The 18281-nt window shown below is 40.0% G+C and overlaps 1 protein-coding gene and 1 non-coding gene across 2 annotated transcripts in view; both read right to left on the bottom strand.

The window, feature by feature from the left end:
- Nucleotides 1–15590, bottom strand: part of ctnnbl1 (catenin, beta like 1) — a 47840-nt gene extending 32250 nt beyond the window's left edge. The window contains 10 exon segments of the mRNA XM_054609139.1: nucleotides 1819–1967; nucleotides 2470–2528; nucleotides 3928–4000; nucleotides 4763–4854; nucleotides 7989–8082; nucleotides 11155–11252; nucleotides 12491–12630; nucleotides 12949–13055; nucleotides 13936–14178; nucleotides 15420–15590. Coding sequence (XP_054465114.1) covers nucleotides 1819–1967; nucleotides 2470–2528; nucleotides 3928–4000; nucleotides 4763–4854; nucleotides 7989–8082; nucleotides 11155–11252; nucleotides 12491–12630; nucleotides 12949–13055; nucleotides 13936–14178; nucleotides 15420–15449 — 1085 coding nt within the window. The 5' untranslated portion in view covers nucleotides 15450–15590.
- Nucleotides 8208–8282, bottom strand: LOC129100435 (small nucleolar RNA SNORA17). The gene has a single exon (XR_008531669.1). It is a non-coding gene; the product is annotated as a small nucleolar RNA SNORA17 (small nucleolar RNA).
- Nucleotides 15591–18281: the final 2691 nt, after the last annotated feature.

Genomic DNA, 18281 nt, shown 5'->3' with positions numbered 1-18281 from the left:
ACCAGGTGTGAAATATGTATGGAGCACATGGCTGAAGAGGCTTTGTAGGATTTGAAAGGATTTTCATGAGTACAAATATAGCGTATGTTGTCTCTGGTATGGGTCAAGCTCTAAAAAAAAAAATCTGGATCCTATATTTCCCACAATTCAACTCAATTCTTTGGACTATCTTCCTCTGAATGTCAAAAGTTAACACCTCTAGTTTTTAATGTACCCAGAACTCTACGATAGTACCACATATTTGAACAGATACTGTACAAAACTGTATGTGTATATACAGTATGTATGTGTATAAACCATAGACTGTCTATAGTATAAATAATAACATCACTGCTGTATCTACCCTGGATGATGTTGTTTTGAGCATCCAGCCAAACTCCATTCAGAAACTCAGACTTTTACAAATTTGCATCATCATGTCGTTATTGCAGCATCTTTTTTGCCTGTTTATTGCAATCAAATCAGTTTATTTTGGGTTCATACCACTAGAGGAAACCAGCCCAAGTGTGGTTTGCTGGAAACAGTGACCAGCTTGGTGAAATTCACAGAGTGCCTAGGGATGCAGCGTTTGGTTTTACGTATTTTGGACCTATCCAATATGTACAAAGCAGCAATAGTGGTTATTTTGGAAATGGCTGAGTGAAAGGTTGGCATCTACATTGCTACACGAGGTTCAGCGCCCATTTCTCTGTGGTGTGTCTAGCACAAGTCGCACACGCACACGCACACGCACACACACACACACACACACACACACACACACACACACACACACACACACACACACACACACACACACACACACACACACACACACACACACACACACACTTGGCATGAAGACTTAATGGGAAAGTTGCTGCATCCCTACAAGGTATCAGAATTTTAAGTATATCTTGAATTCTTACAAATTCACATTTAGTTTCTAAAAGTCATATCTGGGTTTGTTCTTCCTCTGTCCTCTGTCTTCTTCTTTCCTTTGTTTCCCTGGTGGATGATTAACCAGAAAAGTTGTTTTTTTGCATCTAATAATGAGATATTGATCCACCTTAAAACTACGTGTCCAATGCTGTGGTTATGGGCGCAGGGCTGCGGAGGCTGTGAAGGTTTCATAAATGCGTGTAATGTGTCTTTATGACTCTTTAAGGTCACACCTCTGCTTTGTAACGCTCCACCAACTGTTAATTGATCGGACCGTAATATAACATCGGCATCATAGCTCATAAGTGATGCATAGCTCATTCCGCAGATTTTGCAAAAACAAACCTATCAACTGCAGTATTGGACAAATATTTTCTTGTATCTCTGACTTAACTTTGCCAAAATGTTGGCTTTTCAAATGTTAACACAACAGGCTGCAATTAAGCTGCAATTATGACCTCTAACAAGCACTGTTATTCGTGTGTACAAAGGAGCCCATTTTAGCATCAATACTTGCTGAGCAGTATTCTTTAAATGTTACAATAGCCTGCAATAATTTATAGGGGGAAAAACTGTTATGAGCTTAGAATCAAGATATAATGAGTGATGGTCAAACTCATGTTGGCTGTGTATCAAATGTTGAAACAACACAAACAAGGAAGCTCTGTCATATTGAGTGGATGTTATTTTAGTGAGGTAACTGAAAATATGTTTGATTATGAGCTCCGTCTACTGGTTTCCAACTTGCGATTGAACTACATTTACCCTACTCCACTTATCATCAGTTGGTGAAGGGGAAGGAAGACCAAAAAACAAGCTGGGAAACGTAGATGAATTCGTTTTTTTTTTTGTTTTATGTTAAAGGAAATGCACTAAACACTCCCACATCAGCCTCACCTGAGCATGAGGTTCATCAGCTGAAGCCCCTCCCCTCTGAGGAAGCGGTCCCGATTGGCTGGCAGCATGAGGCAGGAACACAGAGCGTCGAAGAGGTTCTCCATCATCTCCTGCTCCTCGGCTGTGGACGGGTTGTGACGCTTGAACACCTGAGAGGGAAGGCGGGCGAGGAGAGAGAGAGAGAGAGAGAGAAAGCACCGAAGGGAAGGGAGTGTTTAGAACGGAAACGCAGGCAGGAAAATTATTTAAAAAACACAGCAACAGCTTGTGAAATGGTTTATTAGAGGTAGTTTGGGAATGTGGGCGATGTGAGCTCCTTTAATGATGAGAGGGAATAAGCCTAGACAGAAATATTAGCTAGGTTCATCCTATAATTAAGAACGGAAGGTTGACAGGGTGGGAAAATGCCAACAGCCACTACAAAAATGCTGGTCAATGAAAACTTTAGCTATAATTTATATTTCTGCTCAGAGTATGTATGAGTGGGGTTAATAGTGAGGCTGAAAATACCGTTAAAAATTGGCTTAGTGTTGGACTTGGCTTTATACTGCTCATGTTAAATCTTTGGTGTAGAAATGCTCATGTTTGAGAAACGACTGCGAGCTAAAGCAAACCGCGCACTAAAAATAGAGAGGAGAAGTGAAATCTTACAGATAGTTGCTGCAGTAACACATCAATGCCATCCATCTCTCCCAATAATTCTCTGGTATCTGTGGAGAGAGAGAGAGAAGAAATGCAGACGGAGGTAGACTAAGAGATAAAAAATGGAGTAACAGGACAACAGGGAGATTAAATTGAGACATTTAGGGAGCGGATGGGAGGACAGAAAACTGAGAGAAAAAAAAGGTTCAAGTGGTAACATGAAGGGAAGCAAAAAAGACAAAGAGAGGGAGGATATGACAGAAGTACTACAAAGGCATACCATGAGAACGAACACTGACAAACACATCGGCTACGAAGGACCATCAGAGAGAGAGAAAATGAGGGCATTGAAAAATATATATCCGCACAAGTTATTCCATCTAGGCATGAGTATTAAAATGTGTTTTTTAGAGTTACACGATACAATTTGCCCTCTTAGTGGCTTCTAAAGGCTGTAAATGCCAAATGTCTTAAATTTAAGGTTGTCAAAAACCAGAAATCCTGTAAATTGACTTTAGGAAGAGGCGCAATGTACACCCATGTTTACTTTATTTTCTCTAGGAAGTAAAGTGTTCATAACATATTAGAATTGAATGTGAAAAATGAATCTACAGGGATAATTGATTAGTAAAAGATAAGATAAGATAATCCTTTATTAGTCCCGCAGCGGGGGAATTTGCAAGGCCGAGATGCTGTTCTCATTCGCAGCACCACTGGTTCATATTTTTACATCCAAACCCTTCAGAGTGGAGTTTTAAGTCGAACTTGACAGCAGGAAGCGATGATTACATTTAAATTAGCACATCAAGGACGTTCACAAATTGCCATTTTCCTAATAGGAGCCGAGTGATTCGCCTTATTCTTACTTCAAGACACTGACACTAATATAATAGGGAACATTATTCAAGCAAGCCTGTTTCCTTTGTTAAAAATAACTTATTTTTTTGTGAAATTTGATTTTGTATTTGAAGGGCAGGAGGAGGAGGATGAATAAAGAATAATACACAAGGAGAGAGGAGGGAAAGAAGGGAGACAGGTAGACTGAAGAGGGAGCGGGAGAGAGAGGATTGGAAAAAAAGAGACAAATGGAAACATGAAAGGGAATATGAAATCAAAGAGCGATTGAAGAAAAATGACAAAAAGAAGTATCAAAAAAGGACAGGAAGAAGAGTGGAAGGTAAGGACAAAGGAAGTGACCGGAAGCGGAAAACGTCAATGATAGACAGTGCCAGGAGTGGTAGGAGAACGAGAGAGACGGAAAAGACACAAAAAGGGAAGAGGGAGGAGGGGAAGAACAGACAAAGGAAAAGGTTGAAGGGAAAAGAAAAGGAAAAAAATAGAGGAAGTGAAGAACTAAAGAAGAACGAGGGAGTGCATTTTGTGTCTGTTTGAGAAAGCAGAGAGGTGAAGTGGAAGATAAACTAACATCGTTTGGGAACCACAAACCATTTAGTGAGGCACACTTACTGTCGTTGTTCTGCAGCAGGATGGCCAGGATTTCACTGCAGTACAACTTGTTAGCATCAAATGGCATTTTTGCCTGAGAGGGAAAGAGACCAAATTCCAATTACCACTCATCTAAAGAAACTTTTAGACCCTGCGAAATAATTTGCAGTTGGTGATGGTGGAAAGCAATAGTAACTTTTACTTTTAAATCTATTATCTTTTAACTTCTGGATCACACGTTTCTTATAGATTATCTGCAACATAATTAACGTAAGGTAAAAATATTAATCTTTCCAAACATTTCATGATTCATAATGGAGTTGAAAGTGTGGTTGCTATGGATAAAACTGATTAAATGTGGCTATACTAGAATAATATCCACCATAAATACTTGCCTACTTCTTGTAATGAGCTTTAAAACATGATTGAGTACAATTTAATCCAAAGCACATGGTGAACTGGGCATGAGTGAAATGACCTCAGCACAAAAGTGAACCGGACTGAATACGACATGCAATTAGTTGTGGAATAGCGGATTTGCAGTAATGGTAAAGAAAATAACAATTTTCTTAATCTATCAATCTAGTTATTTGACATCAGAAAACATACCCATCACAATTTCCTATAGCCAAAGGTGAAACATGAAATCTTTTGTTTTATTTAAAATATTCAATTTAGTAGAATAAATATAAGGTTTTATGTATAATGAATTAGTATAATAACAAGAGAATATATAGATTTTGTTATTAAATAATAACTTAAAACACTAATAGATTCTCAATATTTGCAGATTAATTTTCAGTCAATCGACTAATTGACTCTAAAAACATTGTCCAATGCGCTGCCACATTCTCACCTTTATTCTCTTTAGCAGCCACTGCATGAGTCCCTGCTGAGCTGCCTCTGTGCACAGGCCTGGTCTGAACTCGGCCATATTTTCCGTGATAGCTGAGGCAAAGAAGACATCAGAAATTAAAATTCAACCCTTCAAATTTGCTGTCTGCCCTGGCAAAGTGTCCCTGGGCAGGTCAAAATAAACTTACCAGCTACGTGGACAGCGAGGTTCCATATCAGTACCGACACTGATCTCATTAAGTGGACAGGGTGTCGACATAAAATGACGGATCCCCACCAAATACATTTGCTTTCTCAGTTTCATCATAAAATTCTGCGTTTCTACTATCTGGGGAACAAAGCAGGCACCTATAATGGATCAGTGTCAGAATATATTGGACAGAAAACATTGGATTCGTGCTTAGACACTACTGGTTAGATGTCAGACTAAAAGGACTTTACACATCCTGGGTTTTTTTCAATGCCATTAACGCATACATATATAATCATTTATTGAATTGAAAAAGCAACACTTTGGGGAACTTGGTTAATATTTCTGAGCTTTTGCACTGCAAATAAAGGCATCAACCAATCAGGTTGTGCTGAACAGGATGAGTTGCGCCTTTATTTATGAAACAATAACGCGTAGTCTCTGTAGTCCCAACAAAAATGGCCAATTTTTTTATGCCTTTCAACCTTGACAAAGGCAGCGCGATGGACGTATAAAGAGTACTGGATAAAGTGTTAGAGGCTGGCCACTGTTCAGTCAGATGAAAGTTGCTCGGTGGCCAAAGAAGGAAAAATAGTTTGACTTTGATTTAATTGCCCAACTTCTGCATCCATGGTGCCCATAGAGTAAGTGCACTAGTGCCACTGTGTAACATTTTCTTTTAAAGCCTCCCTCTCATCCTGGGAGCTTGGGCGTGGAAAACCAGATCCACGCATTCCGTTCTTACCTTTCACAATAAAAAGCCCCAACGTGTAATAAATCGCATGCAAGTATTTTACATTATCCTGTCGTTTATTGGTTACGCCCCCTGTGTTTAAAGGCCTGTTTTCTGTTCATTAGTCTATGACTGTCACACACGACATGCTCGAGCGGTTACATGTAAGGGGTATAATCTGGAATTTTCAGCCTGAGTGACGCAATATTTAATCCAGATAGGAGAGTCAAATGACAGGTTGAGGTGACATTTTTAAATTACCCAAAAGCAGACTAATCAGAAGAAAAATACATTCTTCAACTCCTGTTTTCTCCATGTTGGTATAGTGTTTAATCAACGTCGTCCATCAGTCACAAGTTCACATGTACAAATGCTATGCAGGCACACTTTGAAGGGGAAGAACTGTGAAATACAAACAGTCATCTTTTTATAGAAGTTTTCGTCTGGGTCCTGTCCCAGCTACTTCTAATATTATCTGTCTATATTAGAAAGCTGTCTCTGCCACATGATATCTCTATCAGAGCAGACTGCAGCAGAAGGGGGGAGAGAGAGAGAGAGAGAGAGAGGTGATGAAGAAGAGGGAGGGCGAAAAACAAAAACTAAGGGAGCGAATAAAGGGAGATGAAAAGCAGAAGAGAGGCAAAGGGGTGGGAAGACGAGTCAGAGATGAGGGATGGAAAGCTGAGGGAATGTAACAAGGGCAGAAGAAAACACGGTAGAGAGATTTTGAAGAGAATAAAAAAGGAAATAAGATGGAAAATAAAACACAAAGGAGCAACATTTGGAGAGAGAGAGAGAGAGAGGCAGCAGATGATAGAGAAATGATGAGAGAAAGACAGGAGGGAGAGAGGAAGGGCCTTTTATCAGGGATTCAAACGGAGCAGACAGACAGCGTCCTGGTGGACAGCAGGCTCAGAGCAGAGAGCAGCCAAGGCAGACAAAAGGCTTATTCAAGCTTGGAGAGCTCCCTTGATATATAACACACACACACACACACACACACACACACACACACACACACACACACACACACACACACACACACACACACACACACACACACACACACACACACACACACACACACACACACACACACACACACACACACACACAGACTTGAATAGAAGATGCACAAGCACTGCTCTTTCGATAAAAGCCACACTCGCACACACCTAAACAGCCCTCCTGACACTCGGCCTCAATCTGGCAACAAAGAAGAAAAAAAAAAAAAAAAAAGAATCATCTCAGTAGACTCATTGAACACATAAAAGAGCTGCGAGGCAGAAAAGTGGGATTCACGCAGAGGCCGTGACTTCTCAAACTATCTGCTGGCCCGCGTGCCCTCTGCGAGCCCTCCTGTCCACGCTCAACGCTGCCACAAACACTGAATCTGACCCTCCATAACTAAGAGTTCACGGTTCACACCAGCTTTAAAAAATATGTTTTTAAAAGTGCTTCATCTTTGCCAAAACATTTAAATAGAGATCCAGACAGCAGGGGAACACACTGTTAAAGCTTAAAGTGTTCAATGTCGTGTTTCAGCACTTAACCCGACAAGGGTGATTAATTACTCTTACTCTGAATATTCAAACAATGCTGAGCGGCTGAGATTAGCTAGCCAGTAGGACTAACACACTGACAATAACATGCACTAACATGCCAATGTATCCTCATACCACCGTTGGTATGATATCTTACGAAAAGTTTCTCCTCATTTTTTGTGCGTTTTCCGAAGAAAGTCAGCAACAAGTGTCAATTTCTGCTAGTTACATGCATGAAGTCTTTTCAAAATAAACTTCCGGCTTTACAGGAAACAACTCAGTTGGGTTTAAGCAAGAAAAAAACTACTTGGTTAGGTTTAGGAAAATGTTGTAAAGCACTCAGTTAGGTTTAGTAAAACAAATCTACTTAGAAGACCTTTTAACTACATTACGGAAATAATGTGACAAATAAATCAACATTGACCTCTTGTTTCACATGAACAGCGGCCTTCTGGGTGAAAGATCGCTGTTTTTTTCCAAGAAACCTCCTGCTAACAGACCAAAATATCTTTATTGCATCTCAGTCCAGCCAACCTGTGCTAAACTGGTTACAGGATATGGAACTACTTTGCTTACAAGGACACAACATGACATTGTGTTGCTTTTGTTCAATGTAAAACCAGTAATATGGCAAGTTTTTAAACTTGAAAGACAAAATTATAACTAAATAGGATATTTCTTCATGTTGATGGCAGTTTTTCTTCAGGACAGACAGCGATGGAAGAGTCATTTTTAAGGCTTTGGTGTAACATTTCCTTACCCAGTGTGTTATAGATGCCATCAGCCTCCTCCTTCACCTGTTCATCCAGCCGCTCCATGTTCTGCACCAGTAAGGCCACCACCTGACCCTCCAACTGCAGACACAGAAAGGTCACGTTCAAGTCGGGTTTCTGACACATATTTGCACTTACAAAGCCCTTCTTCTATTGAAATGAAATGTACCCCGACGTCACTCAAGCCGAACACGTTTACCTTCTCTACTCACAAAAAGTCTGCTCTGCCCCAACAGTCATTATGACACGGTGGTCATATGAAGAATGACTGTTGGGGCAGAGCAGACTTTTTAAATCTCACAACTTATTCCACTGTGTTGGAAGTCCGCCAACTGAGTACTTGTCTTTATATTTTGCAACATCATGTGATGTTTAAGAACAAAACCAAAAAAAAAAAAAAAAATTGCATCTGCAAGGATGGAAAAGAGAATGTTCACTCCTAAGCCTCAGTCTTGGCAGAAGAAGCTCGGTTCCTGTCTGAGCTTCTCTGAACATGTCCAAGTGTTATCAGTCAAGTAAAGACTGGTGACTCTAAACTAAACAGAGCTCGCGGGGCGCCGACTGGCTGGATAAAAGTACTATTACAGACGAAAGAAGAGGACGGTCGACACCGATTTATGAGCCACCGGAGACCCGTCGTGGATCACTTTGATTCATCTTATCGAGGATAGCACCTGGCCTTCTGGCAACAAGGACAGAGGAGCTGGAGCTTACAGCAAAGAGGAGAGAGAAATGGGTTTAACCAAGCCTTGCTGCCCTGAAACCATTTCCCCTTGAAAGCAACTGTAAAGAACAGTGTGGTTTGTGGGGTGCTCCATTACACAGTAAATAGACTGCATTTATATAATGCCTTTATAATGTCAGCGCCGCGGACCCACCTCAGCTATCACATCCCAGGACAGTCCTCACAGGCACACACTGAAGTATTTCTGTCAAAATCTCTGTCATTCGTCCAATTATCCCGACAGTTTCAGGTACTACCAGCCAACAAAAAGGAAAAACCTCATGATGCGCTCAGCGTGATATGTTCTTAAGACATTATTACCTTTTAGTAGAAAATGGCGGCTCATGTACATGCTCCTAAATATTTCGCTTAATTTTTTTCTCTTAATTTGTTGGTTTTTTTGTGTTTATTACTGGAGCACTAATGGCATAATATGACAGATTCATTCATCAGCATTGGAAAAGGAAGCTTGGTCGGTGGATTAAGTGCAGCGGACTTTGAACATCATTTTTTTTTTGACCGAACAGCCGGACCTGCTGGACCAATTGTCAGCAAACTGCCCCAGGGAGGAGAGGGAGGAGAGCCAAGATTAAAGGCTAAGCTAACCCAGCTAGGACCTGAGGCTACTCCGCTACACAGCCTATTCGCGGCTGTGTGACGTTCGTACGCATTAAGATAAGATGGATGAAATAAGACTTGAGGCGAACCCAGCAACGGGAGCTTGATGACCGTTAAGCCTACATCTTTACAGAGACCTGACTCCATCGGACCGCAGGAGAGAGCGCAGGACTCCTATGGGACGAGTGGAGGTGGACTCGGTGTTTACATCACGTTGCTTGGTGCTCAAACAAAGTCAAAGTGGACAATGTTTTCTTGATGTTTCATTTTTTTTATGTTAAGATGTCGGCCATATTATCTGCCCACAGGGTTGATTTTGTTGCTGCTGTTTACATTCCCCATGATGCAAATTCCCCAAAAATACACTACAGAAATGCACAGCTGTTTTAGTTCGGTTTTGCTTGTCAAGTTTTTCTTGTGTTGCAAATGGTCTCCAACTGCATTTTGTTGCATAGTGACAATAAATGATCCTTGAAATTGACATTATATTATTTCACCTATCAACAAATGCTGACACGAAAAAGCCAATCTAATTATGTCAGATGGTCTATTGAGCTAATGTCACAAGACAAAGGGTTGTCTGCATCCTAAAGCACATGTATATTAAACAATCCTACGATAGATATGAATGTCTTTTTATGGAACCGGTGACAAACAGAATACTTCTATGGTTTGGCGCTATTGGGGAAAAAAACATACATTGCATTTTTCTTCTCTGTGATATATATTGTGATATGAACAAATACAGGAACATTCACCCTACATTTTGTAGGCCACATTTTATAGTTAAAGTTAACTATCTATTTCTAAGCTCTAAAAAAGGCTATGCAGTGCCTTAAAATAAGCCAACCACTGGTTATTTGTTGTAGTTATTACATAAATAATGTGCCCAATAAACACACTGATCATAATATTTCTATTTCATATATATCACTGTGTACCTCAATGTAATGTCTCTTACACTTAAATACTAAATTCAAGATTAATATATGTAGTAAGACAACTGAAAGAACCTTGAAACATGAGACAAAACAGGTCGCTCATTGTAGCAACAAACAACTGCCCTGCTGAATGGCACTGTGAGGTAGCCGGGCACAAACTGTGACACGTTCAAGCCAATGGATTATTTGATTATGTGTCACGCTGATGGACATGAAGGAGCAGGGGGCGCACAGCTCTTTCCTCCATTATAGGGATATCAGCACATTACTTTAGTTTGACCTTTGCCTGTTTCGCTCTAAATGTCAGCTCACATAGTGGGGCGACCAAGATCCTCCCTGGTTGGTAGACAGCAGGACAGGCTCGGTAACAACGCAAAAAAAAAGAGGGAGAGAGTGCTAAATGTACATCGACACGGAAAGACGAAGAGAGAAGATGCTAAACATAGAACTGATGCCAACAGACACAGCTGGAGGTTGACAGAGAAAAGCTTTAGATAACTGGAATGTGTGAGAGGAGAAGCTATAATTATATGGTTGACATTACACTTTGAAGAGATTTTCTCCCTTGTGCCCCAGTTAAATTATAGTATGCTTTAAAAGTTATGAATTTGTTTTATAACAGTAAAAACAAATTGATATGACTTTTCTTTTTCTTTTTTTTACATATTTCTATATTTAATATTTACTGATCTCTTCTGCAGATGGAAAGTAGTCTAGTAGTGTATGTGAATGACATCAGCCGACAGGAAGTAAACACCGTCCCCAGCTGTTGAACGGGTTTATGCTGTTAATTAAGAAACGTAAGCATTCAGTCTACCAAGTGTTGCCTCAGCAATGCCATCAAAAGACAGATGTAAAAACTCAACTCACCAGAGCATCTATGAGCACTTCAGCACCTTCTTCGCTCTCCTGGAGTGTGTCGATATCCGTCAGCTCCTGCAGCAGGTCCACCACTGCTATGGCAACATGTTGTTCGGGCTAAGGACAACAGAGCTGTGTTTGAAGAGCACTTCAAAGATTTAACAATGCACGCTGAGAACACCGTCAGACTCTCCACGGACAGTTAAAAAGAAAAAGAAAAAAGAAAAGGATAAAAATCAATGCAGCAATCTTTGTCCTAGTCAAAACCGGACGCCTTCATTACCCACAATGCAACTCAACCACAGAGAGATCATTTGGAGATTAGACCTTTCAAAGCTGCTAAATGGAATTCAGCCATCATTATTGTCATTATTTACATCTGGCCAGAATGTCTTTCATGAAAAAAGGCCTATTCGACGATGTTTGTGTCTTAATTGTTTTCATAATCTCCGCAAGAAGGATCATGCAATCCTTTGCGTCCATGAGTGAGTCAGTGTGCACCTGTGTGTCTGTCCACAGCTAATATTGCATTCTGCTGCACCAATCTGTTTGAAATTGTGGGTGACCAGTTATGGTTGCATGCTCAAGCACCTCCTGTGTTTGCAGTGATTTAAACTTTTTTCGAAAAAACTTTTATTACCAGTTTTACACTGCAATTGACTGCCTGCTGACTCCTTACCCTCTACTCTTAACAAGGACACAGTCGGTAGGGGCCACTATTGATTACAAGGCTGAGAGCATCTTTGACCCCAAATCTACTACTCTGCGACAAGATCGTATGAAGTGTTTTATTCAACGTTTTCAAAGTGATTGCTTGCATACATCGCTGCTTTTTTTGAGCTTGAATGAAGCTTTCCAAGGCCTTACAGCCCATTGGTTCCTAGATGGGGTGAAAGCCAACTGTGGGTTACATTCATTCAATACCACAATACAGCAGTGGTCGTTGAAGCAGACACACCTGGCGGAGATCTGCACTCTACTTTATTTAAATCTACCCAATGTTCTTTGGAACGCTCTGTTCCCTCTTTTTTTTGGCTGGTGTTGATAAATTGTGTATCATTTAGTAAAATGGATGGATAAATAACATATTTATAATGAAAGTACATTATTATATCATATTCTTAGGAAGAGGCTGGCAATATTCCTTATCTTTTGCACTGCAAGCAAATCCCACGTCAAGACAGAAACCAACAATGTGTTAGTCCATCCCTCACACTTTCTGACTCCACTAACCCGTATGTGGCTCTCAGCCCCAAACCTCATCGTTCCTACTGAAGATGAAAATCATGGTAAAGAGGTAAACCAATAAACATGTATATAGTGTCAACCAGAAGTGAAAGGATATCAGTGTTTTCGTGACTGAGGAGGCCCAGTAGGGAGTGGACGGCATTAAGCTCCACCAGCAGGTGGTAGAGGTCTGGCATTGTTGCGATCACGTGCATTTCCTGGATAATGTCGTTCAGATCAAGCTCCGACTCCATGAACCTGGTTGAAGGAACAAGACATTTCAGTGAGCATGTCAACATTCCATGTTATCATTAATCTTAAAGTGCAGTTTGTATTATAAGTGCTTGACTGCTGTCTTTTCAATACACATCTTTTTGGGGATAGTGAGGCACACAGGTATAAATTTACCAGAAAATTGTATTTAGGCATTTGAGAAACTGTAATAAGCTTTTGTATTTCAACTCAAAATTTGGCTTGATTCACATACAGAATATCAGTAATTGAAATTAGTTTTAATGACAACCTCAAATTCAAACATGACAGCAAAACATTGTGAAGAGTCAGTAATGAGCTTACTTCTCTGGGTTGTCTGGAAACTTAATCCGCAGTTCCTGATTTTTGTACGACCTTTTCTCAAAGGTCAGGATCATTTTCTTCACTGAACTCTCATCCACTGGCTCTGCCTGTTTCATTAATACACATGGGAAGGAAAAGAGAGGAAAGATTAAACAAGGAAGATAGAGAGAAAGACAATAAAGCCTTTAACTGATGAAACTGCTGCAATAATAACAGAGAGACAATTAAAGCTGCAAGAAAATAATAATAATTTCTCAATGCCGCCTGGTCGGTGCTAGGACACTAGTTAGAATCACCCTAATTATGAGGGTGGAGGAAAGTAGCCAGAACTTTTCTACAAATCGGGAGAGCGTGAAAGCATTTCACTGGAAAGAGAATGCGTTTGACCGCCTGATGGCTTAAAAGCCTGTAAAGTGTTGGAAAGATAATGACTGGTTAGGAAATTACAATTGTCTGACATTATGGAACAGTGCAGCACTTTGCTCTCAGTGGCTCTTGACAACTGAAAAGGCTGCCGTGACAGATAATTTGAACAGGATAATAGATGTTCAGTTTTCTAATGCACATAACAACGGGTACTATTTGACCTGAAACAACCACAAAGAAACTTCCCTGGTCCTGATCCACAGACTGTTTACTGTTCTGGTGCTGTAATACTTGAAACTCTATGCAACACCGATTAGTAACTTGAACTTGGGCCTAAACAATATATATTTAATTTGAATGTGTGGGTGAGGGCAAATTAGTCTTTGGCTAAACTCAAATTGTGTTGCTGATATGTATTAATAGAATTTTCTTGCATTTATATTTTTGTGGGTATTACTGTGTACATACACACACCAAACAATACACTGTTTAAATCTATGAACAAGAGAGGAAGACATTTTCAAATAAAAAGCTTTGGATATCATCGTTTAAAACAATAGCACGGCACTTTGTAGAGAAATGCAACAACTCTGTCATAATCAAATAAATAATTGTACTCACCTCAGGTTCTTCTTCATCCTGGTCCATCAGTTTCTCCAGGATCCTCTTCTTGTCCCCAGTCAGGTCGTCTGTGTCCCTCATTTCACCCCCTCCTTCTATTCCTAGTCCTGCTGCTGCTTCCCGGTATCTGGCCAGGTCCCTGGCACTCAACCCTTTCTGCAGCTTCCCTCCTCTGGAGTCCTCATCTCCTCCTGCTGCTCCTCCATCCTCTGCCGCCCTGGGACGCTTTGCTCCTCTATCAGGCTGCCAGACGAGAGGAGTTGGAGAAATGTATTGTTAATGATCGTACACAAGAATTTGGTCTGTTTGGTGAAGTATATATTCAAAGTTGCATGTTGTCAGTTTTTGAGATAACTAAAGGTGTAGCTCCAATAAAATGAAGAAGAACCTAAAAGTAAACAGATATTCTGCATGAACCTGACGAGAGAGAACGTGGCCAACCCGAACACAGAAGATCATCAAGGAAACTCTGCATCGGAACCTTTAATGAATCATATTGATCCATGTCTTTGTTTCACATAAGTAAAGTACACCTTCCACACAAAAGCAGTTGATCTTTCGGCGCAGGTTGAAAACTCACCTCTTCAAGAAGTACTACACTGAGCCTTCCACTTAGCACTTATTGTATTCGTATTAGTTTGTTGCACTTATTGTATTCGTATTAGTCTGTTGCACTTATTGTATTTGCATTAGTTTGTTGCACTTATTATATTCGTATTAGTCTGTTGCACTTATTGTATTCGTATTAGTCTGTTGCACTTATTGTATTCGTATTAGTTTGTTGCACTTATTGTATTCGTATTAGTTTGTTTCTGCACTTTTGCTCTGGTTTATGCTCTTAGATGCTTGTTTAAGAAAGGAGATGCACTTATGACTTCTGGTGACTAGTAGTTCTCTTGAATACCTATGTTGAATACACTTCCTGTAAGTCTCTTTGGATTAAAGCGTCTGCTAAATGACTGTAATGTAATGTCATGAATCATATTGATCCATGTCTTTGTTTCACATAAGTAAAGTACACCTTCCACACAAAACCAGTTGATCCGACATTAGCAGCTTCTCTGAGACAAACTTTTAAAAACAAAGTGCAACAAGCAGTTTGATGCATCCTGCAAGGAGAAGCGACAGAACAGTGTGTGTCTGAGTCAGTGAGAGTCTGTGTGCGTCTCTGCATCTAGTTTGGTCAAGTACAGCAAGCCAAAGAGTCAGTTAATGTCGTAGCCTTCCCATCCATGCTCTGCAGCAACATAGCTCGCAGCCTGTCCAGCTAGCATGCTAACTGTCACTGTTATTGATCAATGAACCAGATCTAAAGCTAGGCTGGTCTTGGAGGTTCACAAACTGACGTAAACAAAGTATACAACGAGACTGAGCTGTTGCCCCGCTGATGGCCATAAGTAACTAGCTAGCAATGCTATTACAACCGACCCAGGGATGCTATAAGTTAAGGCTAGCTAGAATGGAGTTCTGGATAAAATGTCTACCTGATAGTTCAGCAATTCTCCGACATCCATGTCACTGAGTTAGAAACGTGAACGTAACAGTGTTCTGCTCAAGCTCGTGAAATAAACAGCAGCGTGAGTCGCACATCAGCAGTTAGCTTTACGGCTAACAACAAGCTCTCCGTACGCACACACGCTTGCCGTAAAGCGCCTATTTTCGCTGCCGTAGTTTATGACTGTCGTAAACGTTGCCTGATGCCCATGCTATGATACAGCCATGGTTTCAACTCTTTATGAACCATTCACTTTCTTTTCTGTAAATGTGGGAAAACATTAAGTCAGTTCACTTATCCTCTACAATTAAAGCAAATAAAATGTAAAATGACCAATTTTGTTTAAAGCTTATATGCACAAGGTGCTTCAAGCAAGATTTCAAATATGATTTATTTATCCTTTAATATTTACATTACATTACATTACAGTCATTTAGCAGACGCTTTTATCCAAAGCGACTTACAGGAAGTGTATTCAACATAGGTATTCAAGAGAACTACTAGTCACCAGAAGTCATAAGTGCATCTCCTTTCTTAAACAAGCATCTTAAAGCATAAACCAGAGCAAAAGTATAGTGCAGAAACAAATTAATACCAATACAATAATTGCAACAGACTAATACGAATACAATAAGTGCTACAAACTAATACGAATAGGATAAGTGCAATAAACGAATACGAATACAATAAGTGCAGCGAACTGATACGAATACAATAACAATAACAATATCTGTGAAATGTAGTTTATTTATGCTTTATGTTGAGGTAGAGTTTTGCCTCAGAGGATAACAGCTGTCAGGTCTTGGTCTGTGACAGGTGGAGAGACACGAGTATGGACGACAACAAAGCAGTTTATTTACAGCAGTAGTTCGGTGTTGCACAAGCCACTAGTCCGTGGGTCAAATCCCCATAACAGGTGGAACAGATGTGCCCAGATGTGTCTCTTATGATTCATACTATTTGTGACGTGTGTGTTTCTATATTGTGTATTGACTGTATTAATTGTATTGAAGGTGTGTGTCTTGTTGTCCTAAGAGTTAGTACAAGGGAAATTAATAAATGTCCAACATAATACAATACAGCTGCGCAATAAATATCATTTTTGATGACACTGTGTCAGAGACAACTGCAATATACATATACAATGTTTTGTGGTCTCTGTATTAGTTAACATGTTACAGTTCTACGTACATCGTTTTGGCAGTGTTAATTATAGCGCCACACAGCATATTGTTCTCAAAGTAATACAACTTGACAAAAAGTTTTTTCTCTGCAACAAAATCCTTTCAGCTCATTCGCCAATCCTGAAATAAAGCCCCTTAATGATACAAGTAAAATTAGACATGACTGTTTCCTCATCAGACCTCTCACATAAAATCCTGTTCTTGCAGGCTCAATTTTGCTGTCTTCTTTCCAGAACAGCTTTGTATGCCAAGCTGTCTTATTGTTCCAGACAGGCAGAAAATCAACTTTTCAATGAGCATCATTGGGAAACGTATGAGTGGTGCATGGTGTGGAAGCCTCCATTGCCACTCCAGTCTCTGGCCAGTGATCTGTGACGGTGGAGCAATAGAAACAACATTTAAAAGAGAGGCCAATGCCAAGCAGCCAAGCTTGACGTCCCAGGCAACACAAGGGAAAGAAGCACTTGATCAAAGGAAAGAGAGAGACGCGGAGTGAGAGAGAATAAAAGGGAGCACGAGGGGTTAGATCAAATGAGACCAATATTTCCAAAATGATATGTTTTATGATGCTAAAAATGAGTCTTGATGGTGAGCTATCAAAAGTATTTATCGCAGGTTTTTTGTACTGCCAGGCTTATGATTTAATGTTATGTGTTGCTGACAGCGCAGCTCCTGTAAGCTGCATTAAAACAATGATGATGAGCTACAAGTTCATCAAACGTGGAGAAGCCCGCTTAGTAAAAGAGGAAGACTGCAGCGAGACAACAAGTAATAATCCATGAATGAAATGTTCAATATATATTTTTGTCTAAGTGATCATTTGGTTAAATGTGTTGTAAACTGGCACACAGTGAGGTCCGCATTTCATTAGATAGAAAGAAGCAGAAACATAAAATATAATTCACTGTAAATCATATCCTAACTTTGTTAAGAAGCGTAGTAGAGCAACTTAAACAGCTAAATGCCATAATTTGTCATTTGATTTTGTTACCTTTAGACAGAGCCAGGCTAGCCGTTTACCACTAATTCATGTCGTTATGCTAAACTAAGCCAACCGATGCAGGCTTCTCGTCTAACTGTCTGCATAACGTTAAATTAGTTTATTTTCCAAAATGTCGAACCATGATCAACAAGACATACTTTAAATCAGCTGTTCTCAACCACCAGGCGGGGGGCCACTGTTGAATCGCAGAGCACCATCTTGTTGGCTGCGAAAGGTTCTTACAAATGGTTATATTTTATAAAAATAAAAAATTGGGGGCTAAATTTACAAAGCCAGTTATAAATTATTTCTGATTGTGTGTATAATTCACAAATATAAAAACAGTAATTCAAGCAAAGCATCATTTCAATGACCAATAATGTTTGAATATCACCATGCCAACCACAGCTCATCATCAGGCAGGGGCAAACTCGTTGCTGTTGCCACTGTTCCCTCCAATGGAGTGACAAAGACTGGATTTTTTTGGGAGGGAGACAACCCTACACCAGTTAAAGCTCAAGGCAGGGAAGGAAATATGACCATGAATAAATAAAATTCATATTGGAAGGCAGTGATGGGTGAGCGGAATATTTATTTAGGTGATTACAGCTGTCACTGGCATAATGCATTTTTAAAAACACAGTTTATGTTTTCTTCTTTTTTTGTCGTGTCATGTTTGATTTTT

The sequence above is a fragment of the Anoplopoma fimbria genome, chromosome 12, assembly GCF_027596085.1.
Source record: "Anoplopoma fimbria isolate UVic2021 breed Golden Eagle Sablefish chromosome 12, Afim_UVic_2022, whole genome shotgun sequence".
NCBI lineage: Eukaryota > Metazoa > Chordata > Actinopteri > Perciformes > Anoplopomatidae > Anoplopoma > Anoplopoma fimbria.
Note: the sequence above shows the minus strand (reverse complement) of the source record. Positions and strands in the feature narration are given on the sequence as shown.